The 15,714-nt window shown below is 59.0% G+C and overlaps 3 protein-coding genes across 20 annotated transcripts in view; 2 read left to right on the forward strand and 1 right to left on the reverse strand.

Moving 5' to 3' along the window:
• The first annotated feature begins 7 nt into the window (after nt 1-7).
• Nucleotides 8-2,937, forward strand: Lime1 (Lck interacting transmembrane adaptor 1). Of its 9 annotated transcripts, none has more exons than XM_027954212.2 (6): nt 8-97; nt 1,383-1,496; nt 1,671-1,728; nt 1,830-1,881; nt 1,995-2,368; nt 2,465-2,937. In XM_027954212.2, the coding sequence occupies exons 2-6, from the start codon at nt 1,399-1,401 to the stop codon at nt 2,666-2,668; spliced, it is 786 nt and encodes a 261-aa protein (XP_027810013.2). In that variant the 5' UTR covers nt 8-97; nt 1,383-1,398; the 3' UTR covers nt 2,669-2,937. The 9 variants fall into 9 exon arrangements, with proteins under 9 accessions (XP_027810013.2, XP_071465196.1, XP_071465197.1 ...); XM_027954211.3 differs by having other exon boundaries at nt 30-546; XM_071609095.1 differs by lacking the exon at nt 1,383-1,496 and having other exon boundaries at nt 9-97.
• Nucleotides 2,938-3,579: 642 nt separating this feature from the next.
• Nucleotides 3,580-12,759, forward strand: Slc2a4rg (SLC2A4 regulator). 9 transcript variants are annotated; one of them, XM_071609091.1, is made up of 8 exons: nt 3,580-3,838; nt 4,122-4,267; nt 5,122-5,231; nt 5,639-5,993; nt 6,067-6,492; nt 6,576-8,399; nt 9,654-10,626; nt 11,819-12,759. In XM_071609091.1, the coding sequence occupies exons 1-6, from the start codon at nt 3,677-3,679 to the stop codon at nt 6,685-6,687; spliced, it is 1,311 nt and encodes a 436-aa protein (XP_071465192.1). In that variant the 5' UTR covers nt 3,580-3,676; the 3' UTR covers nt 6,688-8,399; nt 9,654-10,626; nt 11,819-12,759. The 9 variants fall into 9 exon arrangements, with proteins under 9 accessions (XP_071465192.1, XP_071465191.1, XP_071465190.1 ...); XM_071609090.1 differs by having other exon boundaries at nt 9,654-10,016; nt 10,510-12,759; XM_071609089.1 differs by having other exon boundaries at nt 9,654-10,016.
• The window catches only part of Zbtb46 (zinc finger and BTB domain containing 46), a 52,703-nt gene continuing 45,276 nt past the window's right edge, over nt 8,288-15,714 (reverse strand). For both annotated transcript variants that reach the window (XM_071609086.1, XM_027954200.2), the window contains exons 4-5: nt 15,087-15,262; nt 8,288-10,969 (exon numbers count right to left, since the gene is read on the reverse strand). In XM_071609086.1, coding sequence (XP_071465187.1) covers nt 10,568-10,969; nt 15,087-15,262 — 578 coding nt within the window. In that variant the 3' untranslated portion in view covers nt 8,288-10,567. The remainder of the gene's footprint in view (nt 10,970-15,086; nt 15,263-15,714) is intronic.

Consider the following 15,714-nt stretch of genomic DNA (forward strand, 5'->3'; position numbering starts at 1 on the left):
ACGGGCTGGGCTTCAGGGGTCCTGAATGAGGCCACAGCCCATGCCAGGGTCAGAGGGCCCAGGAGAGTGGCCTTCTCCCTTCTCTTTTCTGATTGAGGTGGGTAAAAACCCTGGGTGTCCTTTGGTGCCCTGTGCTTACTTCACTGGGTGGATTTGGCCCTCAGGAGCCCTGTTAGGCAGGTGGTCCTACTCAAGTGGGTTTGGTCAGTTGAAATTTGGTGGCCACTGATTATCTAGCTGATCTACTCTCCCCACTTCTTGTTGGCAAGTGTTCACTTCAGTGGGTGTGGTAGGGTGCATAGCTGGGCTCTCAGAATATAGGGATGGCCACCCAGCGCCCAGGGTAGCACACTGAGTCACGACTAGACCGAGGGAGGGGCCCTAGCAGGTGGGTGACTCCTGGTGCGGCTGCAGCTCAGGGCTGAGGGCTGCTGGGGAGGTGCTCTGAGGCAGCGACAGGAAGTGAGCTGGGGAGCTCTACCAGGCCCACAAAGACCTTCCTGGCTGCCCCAGACAGGGCCGTGGAGGAGCCGCGTGGTGGCCTTGGTAAGTGCCTGCTCTGCCCTCCAGCATGGGCAGTTCCCCAAGCCCCTCAGGGGCACTCCTTGCATTTGGGAGGGCTTGGACTGACCTGGTCAAGGCATTGGGAACTGGCTGTGTTCCAGTTAATCAGACTGGGCCCTCCCACATGCCCGTGCAAGAAGCCCGCTGCTGAGTCTGGGTAGACTGGCCTCGACCTCCAAGATTACCCCTTGAACCTCCCCTAACTCCTACAGATAGTTGGTGGGCCCACCTGTTACCCACCACCCATCCCCCAGGCAACTCTGCTGACATTAATCCAGCATAGGTGGCAGAGACCAGGGGGAGGAGAGCCAGAGGGGTGGGAGGACATTTCAGTGCCTGAAGCTGGCCTCTTCTGCCTCTTCACTACTCCACTTCAAGGTCCAAGCTCTCTACTAAGATGGCTTAGGGGCATCACCTAAGACAAGGGGGCCACAGCTGGGCAGGGTGGGTAGGCGAGGTCTGTGGCCTGTGGCTCATAGGCCCAGGGGTGTAACTGCAGGGACTTCCCCCAGATCATGGGTTTGGGCTGCAGTGACCACAGCATGATCTTGGCCAGGTTACAATTGCCCTAGCCATGCTCTGCCATCACCATGACCACCTGCAGTTATGGTGAAAGTGCAGGCAGAGTACCCCTTTTCACCAGGAGTTCCAAGCTAGAGGTGGAAGGGTGGGTGCCCCTGGGTAAGGTCAGGTGTTTCCGGTATGCTGAGTCAGAATAGGGGGAGGAGCCCACCCACAGAGGGAGGAGCACAAGTGGGGCTGCCATTTGTGTGCCCCATCCTCAAGCCAGCCCCAGTGCCCCTCTCTTCTGCCCCCAGGCCCCTGCCTCACAGGATGGGGCAACCAGTGCCCTTGGCCCTGCCCACCCTCTGGGTCCTAGGGTGCTTCTCCCTGCTCCTCTGGCTGTGGGTGCTGTGCACAGCCTGCCACAGGTATGTCTGTTGTGCTGGATTCCTTGTGGGCCCTCACCACCTCCTTGTGCAGACAGGAGTTAGAGGCAGGCCCGTGCAGAGGCTCTGTGAGAACCTCTACATTGGTCTTGCATCAGCTGCTGACCACCCTTGTACCTACTGTGGCCCCTGGCCTAATGATGCTCTTGCCCCCAGGACACGGGTGCCGAGGCATCGGGCCAGGCTGCAGGGCAGCATGATGCCAGTGCAAGTGGTGAGTGCCAGGACAGGGTGGGGCCAGGGTGGTGCCACAGGGTCCCTTCCAGACCTTTGCCCTCAGTCAGTGCTGAGACAGACTCGCTTCTGCTCCCTCAGCAGGTCCGGCACCAGGCTGTAGGAGCTGCACCGCGGCCCACACAGCAGCATCGTGAGCCTCCGGGAGGGTTAATGGGGTGGGTCTGGCCATAGGCTGTCTCCCCAGTTCTGGGGCCAGGCCTGCTCCCCACCCTTAAGTGACCTCTACTCTAACCCCACCCCTAGCCCCACGGCCTGCCAGCATGGATCTCCTGCGCCCACACTGGCTGGAAGTGCCCAGGAGCAGCACCAGGCCACAGGCAGCCCCCTCCATCTTCCCACCACAGCAGTTGCCTAAGGCCTCTCCTGTCTCCCCTTCACCCTTCATTGGCCCTGAGGACACTTATTCCAACATAGGGCTGGCTGCAATCCCCAGAGCCAGCCTGGCTTCGAGCCCTGTGGTGTGGGCAGGGACACGGCTGACCATCGGCTGTGCCAGGCCTGGGCCTGCAGCCAGACCTCTGGTGGCTGAATATGCCTGCATCCAGAAGCTCAAGGGGACAGGTCAGGGTCCCCAAGAACTGCAGCAGGGGACTGCTGAGAGGATCCCAACTGCTCAGGTAAAGTGGGCCTGGGCTGTGCACAGCAGGTGGGGCTGGCAGATTCTTGGCAGAGAAGCTGGTGTTTACCGCTCCTTGGATCCCTCCTCTCTCCAGGTGGACATCCTGTACTCCAGGGTCTGCAAGTCTGAAAGCAGGGACCCAGGACTCATAAAAAACCAGCTAGACCTCAAGGGTGGGGGATCGATTCTGGCCCCAAGGAATGACTTGACCTGTGAGACCCTCCCCCTCAGGGACCTGAGCATGGACAGCAGGCCCCTGGAAAATGTGTATGAGAGCATCCAGGAGATGGGGCCCTGAGCAGGATTCACCCCTCCTGTCTACCTGGTAACACAGTGGATATGTGCAGGTGCCAGGCCCCCGTTTCTGCCTCGGGAGGGTTTGGAGACTCCTGAACACCCAGTATTTACTATGTTCCTTTCTCCAGAGTGAGCTCCCTGCCCCTGCAGCTGACAGCACAAATCCCAGATCCCAAGGCTTCTAGCCTGTGAGGTTCTATTTCCACCGTCCACATGTCCTCTCCCTGCTCCAGAGAAGGCCTACATCCTAATAAAGTTCCATCAAACAAGGATGGGCATGCATGCCTCACAGCCTGCCGTTCTTGAAAGCGGGGAGGGTTGCGGTGAGGACTTCTGGAAGGATCCATGGCTCCTTTTGGTCTTGCAGGTGTCTCACCCAGGTGCCCAAGCTCTGGTACCTGAGGCTATTCTGGTTTCCGAAGCCATTGGCGGGCAGGGGGAAGGCAAACCATCTCGCTGTGGTTTCCAGTCCTGGGGACAGGGAAGCCTGCTGGGCGGCTGCCAGGGTGGGACTTGGACCCTGGGCTCCACCACCAACCCCTAGAGTTACATAAGTCGGGGGAGGTGGGCAGTTTGCGTTAAAGAATAACCTGCTCCAAGAAGCCAGCCAAGGAGACAGGGCCCCTTTCTGTCTCTGGCAACTCTTCCAACACACCGGTGGGGAAGCGGCCCGCCCGGAGCTGGCCAGGCTAGGGGCCGTCGGGCGCCGGGAGGCCACCTCTCCTGGCCAGCGCGGGAGCGCGGGCTAGAGGCGGGCAAGATCCCAACGCGGGCCAGTCGGAGGCCGAGCGCCGGGCCCCGGCCACCGAGTGTTGATACGCCCGCCGGCCAATAGGCGCTCGCGCCGGGGCGGGGGGCGTGGTCGGCCGGGCGGCCTCGGGGCGGCGCAGCACCGAGAGGGCCGCACGGGATCCAGGGCGGGGGTCGGCGGCCCCGCCAGCCCGGCCCGGCCCGGGGCCGCCTCCCGAGAGTCCGCCCTCGCCGCTGCAGCCTCGGCGGCCGGCCGGCCATGGAAGCCGAGCTCTCCCCAGGTCCGGGTCCGGGCTGTGAGCGCCCCCAGCTCCGCGCCGGCGGTCGGGACCCCAGTGCGCTACGGGCCGAGGCGCCGTGGCTGAGCGCGCAGGGCTCGGGCCCGCGCGCCGCGCCCGTGACGGTGCCGGCGCCGCCACAGGTACCAGTGGGCGGGGGCGCCAACAAAGTTTCTCTGGCTGCAAAGATGGCGTCGGGGCTGCGCAAACTTTGGGCCCCGAGGGCGTGGCAGCTAGGGGTGGCCGCGTCGGCCCCTGCATGTCCGTGGGTCCAGCCGTGCGGCCGGGGGACGCTCCCCGTCGCCCGCGCCGAGGCGGGGCCGGAGGCGGAGCTATGCCGGTGGGGCGGGGGCGGGCGCCAAGTGGATCCATGGTGCAGGCTGGTGGGCCTGGGCTGCCTCTTCTATGAGTTTCTTCCATCTGCAGGGCCCTTCTATGGGCGGAGGTTTTGCGGGCTTGGAGTTCGCGCTGCCGCAAGAGCCGCAGGCTGCAGACCTAGGGACCCCGGGGACGTGGGCGGGGGCGGCTGGGCTCCCGACACCGTCGGTGCACATCCCGGTGCCAGCGCAGAGGTGAGCCCCTGGGGTGGGGGGTTCGTGCCCTAGGTGGGTGTGTGCACACGTGCGTCGGTGTGTGCATAGGCAGTGGGTGGGGCACGGATTTCTGCCTTCCCGACCCTCCCGAGGGAGGCCTCGGTAGATAATAGGTCAGGGTCCGGAACTGGGTTTCTGCGTTCTCTTCCCCCAGCTCTCCAACCCTGGAGGAGTTGGACATAAATGACCAATTACATTGGGGGTCCCATCGCAGAACTGGGAGGGGCGGCTGTCAGTTTCTGTGCAGAAGAGGCAGTGCAGTTTGCGTGGGGCTTACTGTCCAGGAATCCCTGGGGCTCCTATTGCCACTCCCCCACTCCTAAGCCCAGACATTTCTGGCTGGCTGCGCAGCAGGGGCGGGCCCTGTCCTATCCCGCTGAGGCCCAGGACCGGCCTGTGCTTGAAGCCCATTCTCCCTCCTGGCTGCTGCCGACTGCTGGCTGCTCCCACCTCCTAAGCCTGGACCGGGGCCCACAGCTGCTGTTGCACAACGCACAACGCTGGTTAATATGTGATGGGGGCTGGGTCGGGGTCAGTCCTAGCCCACCAGTGAGACATGGTGCCCTGTAGATCCTGAGGGTGCAGGGTACAAAGCCCAGGCTGTAGAGAACACCAGCCTCAGAGAGACCCCAGCCCTGTTCCCGGTGGTTCCTGGTGATTTGGGGCTCTGCAACCTGAGCTGGGGGTGGAGCCAGACCTCCTTCTCTGCCAGGAGTGAGGCAGCCTGGTGCTGGAACACGTGCCCAGGCCTTGAAAGTGTAGCTGGGTCAGGGGAGGGGACTAGAGTACTTGTTGGGCCCCACCCACCCATATCTTGCCCCTGTCTCCTTCAGATCCCCCCCAGGAAAAGCTCGGCTAGATGAGGTCCTGGCCGCGGCAGCCCTTACAAGCCTGTCTACTAGCCCCCTCTATCTGGGGACCTCTGCTGTATCCTTCAGTCCAGGTGTGTCTCAAGTCTGTGCTCAGGTGGGGGCAGGGCCTGGGACAGAGGACCCTACAGCCACCCACTTTCTGGGATGGAGCAGAGTCCTCAGACCTGCCACCCACACTTCAGCTCTCTTTCTGAAGTGGTTATATGGATCTTCAGTGCCTCTCACTGAAGCCAGGCCTTTGCAGATTGTCCACCTCCACTTTGTTGACCATGCCAGGCACCCCCTTTTCTCTGCTATGCTGGGGGATGTCTCCCCATGCCCCTGTGACCAACATCTTCTCCAAGACTCTGCCCACCAAGCTCACCTGAATAGGTGGCAGCTGAGTTAGGGACTGCAGATCATTAGGCAGACAGCAAGCAGCAGCTCCCCACAGAGCAGCTCAAGCCCACCAGAGGTCCTGAGGTGCATGTTCCTGCAGAGCCTGACTTGGAACCCTGGAGGGAGGCCCTGACGCAGCCCACTGACAGCTACAGCAGCAGCAGCAACAGTGGAGACTGGGTCTGGGACCAGGCCAGCGACCAGTCCTCCCCGTCCACACCATCGCCCCCACTGCCCCCTGAGGCAGCCCACTTTCTGTTTGGGGAGCCCACTCAGAGGAAACGGAAGGTGAGCTGGGGGAGCCCAGGGCGGGTGGACTCGAGTGCTGCTCCTGACACACACCCTGTTGCCCAGAGTGCGGTCCAGGTGGTGTTCCAGTGCCTGTGGAAGAGCTGCGGGAAGGTGCTGCACACAGCCTCCGCCATTCAGAGACACATCCGCCTGGTGCACCTGGGGTGCGACGGGGCCGGGGGCCGGGCGGTGGGGCCAGGCCAGGCCAGCGCTTCAGCTTCCTTGCTGTGTCCCCAGCAGGAGACGGGCAGAACCTGAGCACAGTGATGGTGAGGAGGACTTCTACTACACTGAGCTGGACATTGGTGTGGACATGCTGACCAATGGGCTGTCCAACCTGGCCCCAACGTCCCCTGAGGCCCCTGTGCCGCCTGCCTTCCCCCATCTGGACCTGCCCAGCCTGCTGCGGCCCCTGGCCCTGCCCCTGCCCCCTTTGCTTAGCTCTGCAGTTCCTCCCAAGACATGCCACGGTGACCATGCCCACCATGCTGGGGAGGCAACAGGTGGCAGCTGGGAGCAAGTCTCAGGGCACTCTGGAGAGGAGCGAAGTCCAAGTTGCAGCTCCCCCCAGGGCTGCCTGGCACCCGTCCATGTGGACCCACAGCCCACTGAGGGCCAGGCCACTGCACCAGCCCTGCCCTCCAAGCTTGGTGCCAGCTTGAGGTGCGTGTGGGTTGCGGGCCCAGTCAGGTGCCAGGTGGGGAGGGTCCCAGCTGACAGCACTCGTCTCCCACCTGTCTCCCCAGGAAGCCCCGCGGTGATGCCAAGAAGTGCCGGAAGGTGTACGGCACGGATCACCGGGACCTGTGGTGCACAGCCTGCCGCTGGAAGAAGGCTTGTCAGCGGTTCCTGGACTGAGCCCACTGGCCCTGCTGTCCCACCTCCTGTCCTGGGCAATCACCAGGCCTTGCCTCTTGTAGCTGTGGGGCTACTTCCTAAGGCAGGAGACAGTAGGGGAGATGGTGACCCTGGACCCCAGCAGTGGGGAAAGGGGTCCTGCTATTCAAAGTGCCTCTGAAGAAGCCAGCGTTTTTGCACTAAAGCCAAATAACATCAGTGTCCTCTTGGCCCCAGGATTGTTGCCCCCCTGCCTGTTGGCCCAGGACTGGCCAAGGATGTTGGCAGGCCAGCTGTAGGGTTCGGTCCAAGAGGCACTTTGAGGGGTGTTGAGAAGGGGACTCCCATACTCACACCTAATGCAGTGGTTTAGGGGCGAGGGCTGACTTTTTCCATGTTTCTGAAGCTCAGGTGTCTCACGTCTGGGCCACCAGGCGAGGAGAAAAATTAAAAATTGGGGTTTTTTTCCAGAAGCTGAGTCTGCCTCCTGGAGGGAAGGAATGGGTCCAGGACCTTGTGGGCAGGGATGGGGGGAGGCCACGGGGCTGGGGGTCTCCAATCCAGCCCCCTGTATCCAAGATGAGGCCGAGGAGGGGGCTATCTGAAACACAGGAGGCATCTGCTGGGAGCAGCAATTTCCCAATTTATTGAAAGTAATCGCTTTGCAAGAATGTCTATGCTAATCCCGTCACAGAAAGGAACTCCACAGGCAGGCCTGGAGCCTGTGGAGGCAAGCAGGAAACTCCAGACCCTCTGTAGAGAAGAGAAGGTGATGCTGGCTGCTGGCCTGGCCTCTGGCTACCAAGACCTAGGCAGCAGCTGTGATTTTCCACCAATGGACTGAAAAACCTCCCCAAATATTAAACACATCTCCAGTACAAACACAGGTTTATAATAATATATAAAGTCAATATAATAGAGCATCCCAAGAAAAAAATCAACAGTCTCCAAACACTGCCTTTTTTTTTTTTTTTTTTTTTTTTTGTCTCTTCTGTTTTTGATGACAGGTTGAAAGCATGTTGAAAAAAATAAATATTTAAGGGAAGCACACACACACAGCACCCTCACTACAAGTGGTTCTAAAAGGGCCGCGTACAAAACAACAGGATCTAAACAAAAGACAACCACTAGAAAGTATGGCTTCTTAAAGAGCTGCACATGTCACAAAATGAGCTGAAGATTATCTTTCATAATATTGCAAAAAGTTCCAGTTTTGCATTTTCTCAGTTTTCTTTCTTAAAAAGGAAGATGTGCAAAGTTGGAAGCATAGCTGTGTCCCGAGTCAGGCCCTGGAGAGTCCTGGCAGCATCCTATTGCCCAGACCCAGAGTCCAAACAACCTGGCCAGGATCCAGAGCTCCCTACAAAAATCATGGTTTCCCTATTCACATACCCACACCACCATGGACTGTATCTTCCACTTTGGTGTTGCAAACACCAAGGTATAAACAGACACAAACAACAACAAAAATACAAAATGTGAAATGTAATCTACACATTATTTTCCTCTTCATAAAAAAATATTTATTAGTTTGAACATTGATTAAAAAAAAATCAGTCACATAAAAAAAAAAAAAACCTTCATTACATACGTCTTTTCCCTCCATGCCTCCTGAGATGGATGTGTTCATCTGGGTTTGAAATTCCACTCTCCAACTAGCAAACTGAGAACAGCGGACCTGCCACACAGCAGACGGGGAAGATGGTGGACAGATTGGGACCCTTGGTTTTCCGGTACAGTATCATTTCAAGGATATGCCCCTAGGCCAGCAAAGGCATCCAGAGCGGGAGCCAGTCAGAGAGCAAGACATCCTGAGTGCCAGGCAGAGGTGCCTGGGGGAGGTGGGCCGGGGGCCCTGGGCAGTTTGGCCTGAGAGGGGGGACCGGTACAAAACCCAGAGGCTGGTAGCAAAGGTCTGGTTTCCAAATGCAACTTGTAAGAAAATCAGCGTATAGAAAAGGTGTTAAAAAAGTGGGAGAAAAGGTACAAAGTTCTGCGAGCCCTGAATGGGGCTGGGAGCTCAGCTGGAGCTTCCCTGGTCAGGGGGTCAGCCACACTGCCCCACTGGGAGCACCCCAGACCCCGCCATGGTAGTGGGAGAATGGGTGACAAGCCAAGGCCCCCATGCTCTGTGTAGGAGGGTCTGAGCTTCTGCTAGGGACTGGCTCAGGAGCTCATGGCTTTGCCAAGGAGGGATGTATGCGCAGGAGGGCTGGATGGCAGCAGGGGGAGCGGCCTCTTGTGACTGGTAGAAACTGGCTGATTTTACTTTGAAAAAGCAAGAGAGAGAACTGCAACTCCTCCCCGTACACAGGCCCTCAAGGGCAGCACCATGTCCCTGCGCCCACATGGGCCCACCCTGTGTGTCCTTGGCAGCAGCTGCCAGACAGCTGTGCTTAGGGAATGTTCTCAGGAGATGTGCTCCAGGTGACCACTGGGACCTAAGTCATAGTTCTGTGGGGTTTTCCTTTTTCCACTGAGGAAGATGTGACAGTAAAAAGGTAACAGCCATCTGGCTTGCAGTCTGGAGGAGAAACTAGAAACTCTCTCTCCAGTTGGTACTCACACTAGCTCCCAGGGAGCCCTGGCCTAGGGTGGGGAGTGGTCAACCTGCCTGCACCTCACCCTGAGAGGGTGCACAGGAGGAGGAGGAGGAGAGGGTGGAATGTCTTAGTTGTGGTGTCAGAGCAGCCTGGAGGAGGGGCACAGGCTGCCATGTCTGTTCTAGGGTGGGTCTGGCAGCCTGCCTCCAGGACCTCAACGCTGGGTGATGCACAGAGATGCCCACCATGGGGGCCTTTGCTTTTCACTCAGGAAAAAAGGAGAACACATGGGAAGCTCCTTCAAAACACAGCAGGAGGACTTAACAAGCCAAAGGAAAAACAACCCTATGTAGTTTTGCCAACTGCGAAAAACAATGCAAAAAGTAAGAATTTTCTGCAGCTACCTCATGATGTCTCCAACTACTTTAACATTTGGTTACCCAGGCAGGGAGGTGAAGCAGCACACTGCAGCAAGGACACCCACCTCCAGTGTTAGCAGCAACGATGGCAGGAGTCCGGCTGCAGCCCGTCCCAAGAGGGGTCAGCAGGAGCCCTGGAGCAAGCCCAGGGTGGACAAGGGGCCCAGGCTCTCTAAGGAAGTGCACCCGGAGCTGAGGCCCTCATGGCAGAACTGTTTTGGGCCTGAGATGGGGAGCCTGGCCAGGGGTCTCCTCCCTGACTGAGGAGTCCTGCATGGAAGGAGCTGCGGCCTCCTCAGGCCCCGCCCTCCAGGACCACCCGAGAGAGCACCTGGAGCCCTGGATCTGGAGGATCTGCAGCTGCTTTGTTAAGCACCAAAGCCCAGAGGTAAGAGGATCGCAGGGCTTTCTGTGCACCAGACCTGGGTTCTACAGGCTGCCACTGTGTGGCAGGAGCCAAGAGGGCAAAGGGCCACTGCGGGGTCACAGGCAGCCACCTGGCTGCAGGGCTTGAGCAGTGCTGCGGACGGATGCAGCTCGGTGTATGCAAAACTCTCAACATGGACTCAGACCTGTGGCCTCGAGGATGAACTCATGCCCCTGGCCAGCCTGGCCAGCCTGCATCCAGGGTCTGGCCAGCCACAGAGGGCTCCTTTGATGCTCTGGAGGCACGCCCCAGACCAGACCCGTCACACACCCGCAGGCACCTGCTGGGGACTCCAGGCATCCCAGGACAGGCAGGAGCATGCGCTCTCCCTTGACCGCAAGGCCATGGTCGGTGTCTGTGGGAGTGGGGCTGGTTGCAGGGAGGACCAGAGGAGGGGCTGAGAAGGGCGCTGCCCTGCCGTCGGGTGTTGAGACCCACTAAGACACACACACAGGTGGACGGAACGACGCAGCCACCACCCCACCATCAGACCCTGCCCACTGGGGCAGGGCCTAGGAGATCCAGGCGAAGTCCTTTTCAGGCCCTGCAGTGGGGCTGCGGGGGCCCTGTGGTGAGTCCTCGTCCTCCTTGTCGTCCCCCAACAGCGTGTCCTCGGGCGCCAGCCCTACATCGTCCTTCCACTTTGCCACGTCGTCGTCCTCATCCTCCCCCAGCTCCTCCTCACCCTCCCCTCGCGGGTCCTCGGGGTCTTCCAAGTAGGGCCCATCACCAGTGAACAGGGCCTCAGGGGAGCCTTCGCCGCCCCCGTGGTCCAACTGCACGGCTGCGCCCCGGCCAGCACAGTCGGCGCACACACCGTGGCGCCGGGAGCCGTGCCTGATGCCCACGCTGGCTGCAGACATGAACACGCGGCTGCACACCTTGCACACGTACTTCTTGTCCTTGCTGTGGACCTGGGAGGACAGGGCAGTCAGTGGAGGGGTGAGGTCCCCCAGGGGCAGTCTCTGCCAGGCCCTAAAGAGGCATATGAGCAAGGACAGCCATGGCATGACTCGGGGGTGACAGATCTGCTGGGACCCTCAAGCCCAGGCTTGAGGGAGCTGCCCAGAGTCTACATGGTCAGAACTGGGGACAGCACCCAAAAGCCCTGTCCCTAGGGGTGCTGAAACCAGGGGCAGCAGTGTCTTCCCGCAGCCCCAGCAGGGCCAGGTCTCGGTGTGAGTACACACACACACACACACGCACACACATACACGCACACACACACATGCACACACAGAGGCCCTGCTACACACTTCTCTCTAAGGTCACACTGCTCCCTCCTCCAGAGTCCCTGCAAGGACAGGCTGAGTGCTCATCAGACAGCGTATGGAGCACTCCTGTGCCCCTCCTGCAAAAGACGATGCCAGCTCGGGCTGGTTAAGGGTGGAGAGCCCCACACAGCAGTGACCAAAAGCTATAGGTTGAGTCTGGCTTCGGGGAGTCCAGTCCAGGCCCGTGGCTTGATGGGCTGGGCAGCAGGAGAGCCATAGGTCAAGATTGAAGGACAAGGGCTAGGACTGTAGCTCAGTGGTAGAGCAATTGCCTACCACTATGCGTGAGGCACTGGGTTCGATCCTCAGCACCACATAAAAATACACAAATAAAATAAAAGCATTCTATCCATCTACAACTACAAGGAAATTAAAAAGAAAAAAAAGAGGGAAGGGGAATTGGGATGGAGTCCCAGGAGATGGTGGTGAACTGGGAACAGAATGGGGGCAAGTCCACACCCCAGCCTTCTCCTGACCATTTCCTTGTAGGTGAAAAGGCACAGCTCCCTCCCCCAGCTGGAGCCTGAGGTCAACTGAGAGCCTAGGACAGAGATCAGCAACTGAGGTCAGCAGAAGAGGCACATTGGCCAGGAAGGGACAGGATCAGTGCCCCTTACCAGGGCTATGCCTGACAGGGAGCAACAGCATTTGGGAGAGGGTCCTCCAGAGAGCAGGACACAAAGGCCCTAGGACCTGAGGACACACAGACGGGATGCCTTCTGCAGAAGGGGACAGGATGCCTGCTGCTGTTTGGAACCTGTGGAGACTTCAGCATGGGCACTGGAGTCTGTGGAGAAGCACAGCACCCCTGGCTAACTTGAGGAGGGCTTGGAGGGATTGGTCACAACCAGGCCCGGACCCTACTTTTCAAGAACAAAGGCCAGTGGGCCCACACGTGGCAAGCTACCTGTGAGCCTCGGTCCACCCTCTGGTTGGACCTGGTGCTAGCCACGCTTCTGCCCTCAAGTGCCAGCAGCCTCCCCAGTCCTCCAGGCTCTCTCGGCCCCTCTGTGTCCATGTGCAAGAGCTGGAGCTGTGTGACAGCTGCACACAGGGAGGGAGCTGTGCAGGGGGTGTCTGAAGCCAGCTCTCCACAGCCTGCAAGAAAGTCCTGTCACACAGAGACTGCAGCCAGGCTGAGGGGGAGCGGGGTCCTGCTGGGGTGGCTGAGAGCGTCCCAGGCTCATGTGTTGAAGGCACGGTCCCCGACGCAGCAGTAGTCAGAGGTGGGGCCTCTGGAAGGGGCTCACCCTGAGGGTCCGGACCTCCTCAGTGGCTGGGTCCTGGATGCTGAACGCACTACCTGAGGTGGGGCTGGCTGGAGGAGGGTCTCTGGGGCATGCCCTGGGAGGCTTCCCCGCTGTGGAGTCGGCCCACCATGGACTGAATCCTCTGAAACCATGAGTCACAATAAACTTTTCCTCTTCTAAGTTGTTGTTTTTTCCTCCACTAAGTTGTTCTTGTCAGGTATTTTGGTCACAGCAAAAAAAAAGTTGGCTAACATTTTCTTTTCTTTTTTTTTTTTTTTTTTGGAGGGAGGTGCTAACAGGAACTGAACTCAGGAGCCCTCGACCACTGAGCCACACCCCCAGCCCTATTTTGTATTTTATTTAGAGACAGGGTCTCACTGAGTTGCTTAGCTCCTCGCTTTGGCCGAGGCTGGCTTTAAACTCTTGATCCTCCTGCCTCAGCCTCCAGAGCCACTGAGATGACAGGCGTGTGCCACCGTGCCTGGCTAAGCTCATATTTCTTCTACTTGCAATGATCTGACAAGCGATCACTGTGGTCCTGCAGCTAGGCCTCGTGAGCTGCCCCTCACTGGCCTCAGCTTCCCAGGCCCTTGGTCCCACAGAGCACTGCTCTTGAACCCAACCTTCTTGAAGGCAGGGTTGTTATTTCCACCAAACCCCAAGTGGGGAAGGCTCCAGTGACAGCTGCCAGGCTGCCGTGACAACCTGCACGTCCAGAGTGTGGCATGGGCAGGTCATCACATGGGGGACCTGAGACCTTCAGGAACAGCTGGTGATGGCTCTTGGAGCTGGGTGCTAGCCCCGTGGCCTCCTCAAAAGCCCAACCAGCAGGGTCTAGACCCCTGGGTTGGGTCCAGAATTCTGTAGGTTTGTTTGCTCAGTATTAGATTCAGGGCCTCTCTCTGCCCCCCCCCACACAGGGGAACAAAACGGCCAGGCCAAGTCACAATAGGAACTGTGCAAATGGGGATGACAGGGCAGGAACAGGCCCAGGAGGGGTCGGGGTCCCCAAGGCAGATGGCCAGGACCAGAGGGCCAGGCACTCGTGGGTGCTCACACTCCTGCTCGGGGAGGGTGCTGGGCACCGTGGTAACTGTTGCTGAGCCCCTTGGTGGTGCTGCTGTGGAGCAGGGCCGGCCCACCCCATCCAGACCTGAAGCCCTCGCAGGTACAGAGGGGTCCCACTCCTTGCTGCTGGGTCTGCCCCCCAGAGGTGCCAGGAGGGCTACTGTGCGCAAGGAGGCCGCAGACCGTCTCCTAACGCAGGGCCCTGTTTCTCAGAGTGGGCACCCAGAGAAACCCTCTCCTCAGGAAGAGGTGGGCCACCTTCATTGTTTTTGTTTTTGTTTTGTATTCTACTTTTTTAACACTAGGGATTGAATTCAGGGCCTCATGCATGCTAGATAAGTGCTCTACCACTGGGCTACATCCTCAGCCTTTTTATTTTTTGAGACAGAGTCTTGCTAAATTGCCCAGGCTGGCCTACAACTAGAGGTCCTCCTGCCTCAGCCTCATGAACAGTTGGGTTACAGGCATGGCCACTGCAGCTGGCTCAAATGTTTAAGTACATTGTTCAGGGCCCTCCTGTGGGTTCTCTAGACAAATGCAATGACCCTCACTGAGACTCCTCAGCACTTGCTAGCATGAAACAAGATGTGGTTCCTCTGAATAGGTGCATATGTGCCTTTTAGTCTGCAAAGTGATCTCTATGGCTGATTAATTAGACGAAGCAGAAGCAAACGTTCACTTAGAGAAAAAATTCTAAACTTGGCTTGCTAAGACCTCATGGCTTCTCGTGGACATGGGTCTGCCTCTGGCCTCCCTTCATGGTCAAGGGCTCTTCCTGATCCAGGCATCCCCACCTCACAGAGGGACACATGGGGGACCCTAGAGAATATCCCTCTGTGGGCTCTGTAGCCATTCAGGGACCCTAACCTCAGGGGAGCTCCCAGCTGTCCTCACCTCAAATAAGAGTACCCCACTAGGCTCGAGCAGCAGAGGTCAACAGAGAGCCTGAACCCGGCCTCGGCCCTTGCCGCCTGGCAGGGCTGCCCATGAAGCTGATGAGCTCCAGGTGACCCAGCCTGCAAACCATCCCCATCCCAAAGATGCCCGAGATGCTCCCCCATCCCAGTGCAGCATCCCATTGGTATCACACCTGGGGCTGTCCCCTGTCAGGGCTCAGGGCCTTGGGGGTCCGTCTCGCTAGGCTGATCTCCTCTCTATCTCCAGACAACCTCCTCTCTGTCGCTCTTAGCTGAGCTGGTCCACTCTTCAGCATCTGCTCCCTGACAGCCACCAGCTGGGTGCAGAGCCTGGCCCCACCCCTACAGGGCGAGCGAGGCAGCCCGAAGCCAGCAGCAGTGACCCCTTGGCGAATGCTGTCCATGGTGGCCTGCTTGGCTTCCCCACTGCAGAGTGTCCAGGCATCCCATAGCCACCCCCACTGCCCGCCTTTCAGGACATCTCAGCTCAGCATAGGCCGCGGCTCCAGGCCCTGCACTCACCAGCGTGTGCCGCTTCATGTGCTCACGGCGCGTGAACTTCTTCCCGCAGATTTCACAGGGGTAGGGCCGCTCCCCGGTGTGGGAACGCATGTGCCTCTTGAGGATGCACTGGTGCATGGCCGAGAAGCTGCAGTAGGGGCACTTGAACTTCTTCCTGATCACCGTGAACTCATTCACTGGAAGAGAGCAGAGGCGTCAGTGCAAGGGTCACCTGGCTGCCTCCTCTCCACGTGCTGTCCACCCAAAGGGGACCCACAACCCAAGCCCAGGGAGGCTGGTGCCCACCTCTGAGGAGCCTTCTGCAAAATGGAGGCCCACTCAAGCAATCTTTCCCTGATGAGGGCTGACCAAGAGCCCAGGCATGGGCAGCAGCAAGCCCTGTGGACAACCAACCCAGCACATGCCATCTTGTCCCTGTTCATACATTCCCCATGTCCTCAGATGTTCCCCCATGCCCTCAGATGCTGCTGGACATCAGGACCTCCCAGGAGGCAGATAAGAAGCCAGCACCGTAGCGTGGCATGGGCCAAAAAACACAGAGGGAAAAGGAGACACCCCTCTGCTGGAAAACAACCAGGGGTCTAATCTATCCAATACGCTACACTGTCCCAGGGAACCTGGGCCCTGA

This window comes from Marmota flaviventris, chromosome 2 (genome assembly GCF_047511675.1).
Source record: "Marmota flaviventris isolate mMarFla1 chromosome 2, mMarFla1.hap1, whole genome shotgun sequence".
Taxonomy (NCBI): domain Eukaryota; kingdom Metazoa; phylum Chordata; class Mammalia; order Rodentia; family Sciuridae; genus Marmota; species Marmota flaviventris.

Coding starts and splice junctions, on each gene's coding strand:
- Lime1 (XM_027954208.3), top strand. CDS start 1,267: ATGCTGAGTCAGAATAGGGGGAGGAGCCCACCCACAGAGGGAGGAGCA. Junction 1,729..1,829: donor GCATGATGCCAGTGCAAGTG/GTGAGTGCCAGG, acceptor CTGCTCCCTCAG/CAGGTCCGGCACCAGGCTGT. Junction 1,882..1,994: donor GCGGCCCACACAGCAGCATC/GTGAGCCTCCGG, acceptor CCCCACCCCTAG/CCCCACGGCCTGCCAGCATG.
- Slc2a4rg (XM_027954203.2), top strand. CDS start 3,677: ATGGAAGCCGAGCTCTCCCCAGGTCCGGGTCCGGGCTGTGAGCGCCCC. Junction 5,232..5,638: donor TGCTGTATCCTTCAGTCCAG/GTGTGTCTCAAG, acceptor ATGTTCCTGCAG/AGCCTGACTTGGAACCCTGG. Junction 6,493..6,575: donor AAGCTTGGTGCCAGCTTGAG/GTGCGTGTGGGT, acceptor CTGTCTCCCCAG/GAAGCCCCGCGGTGATGCCA.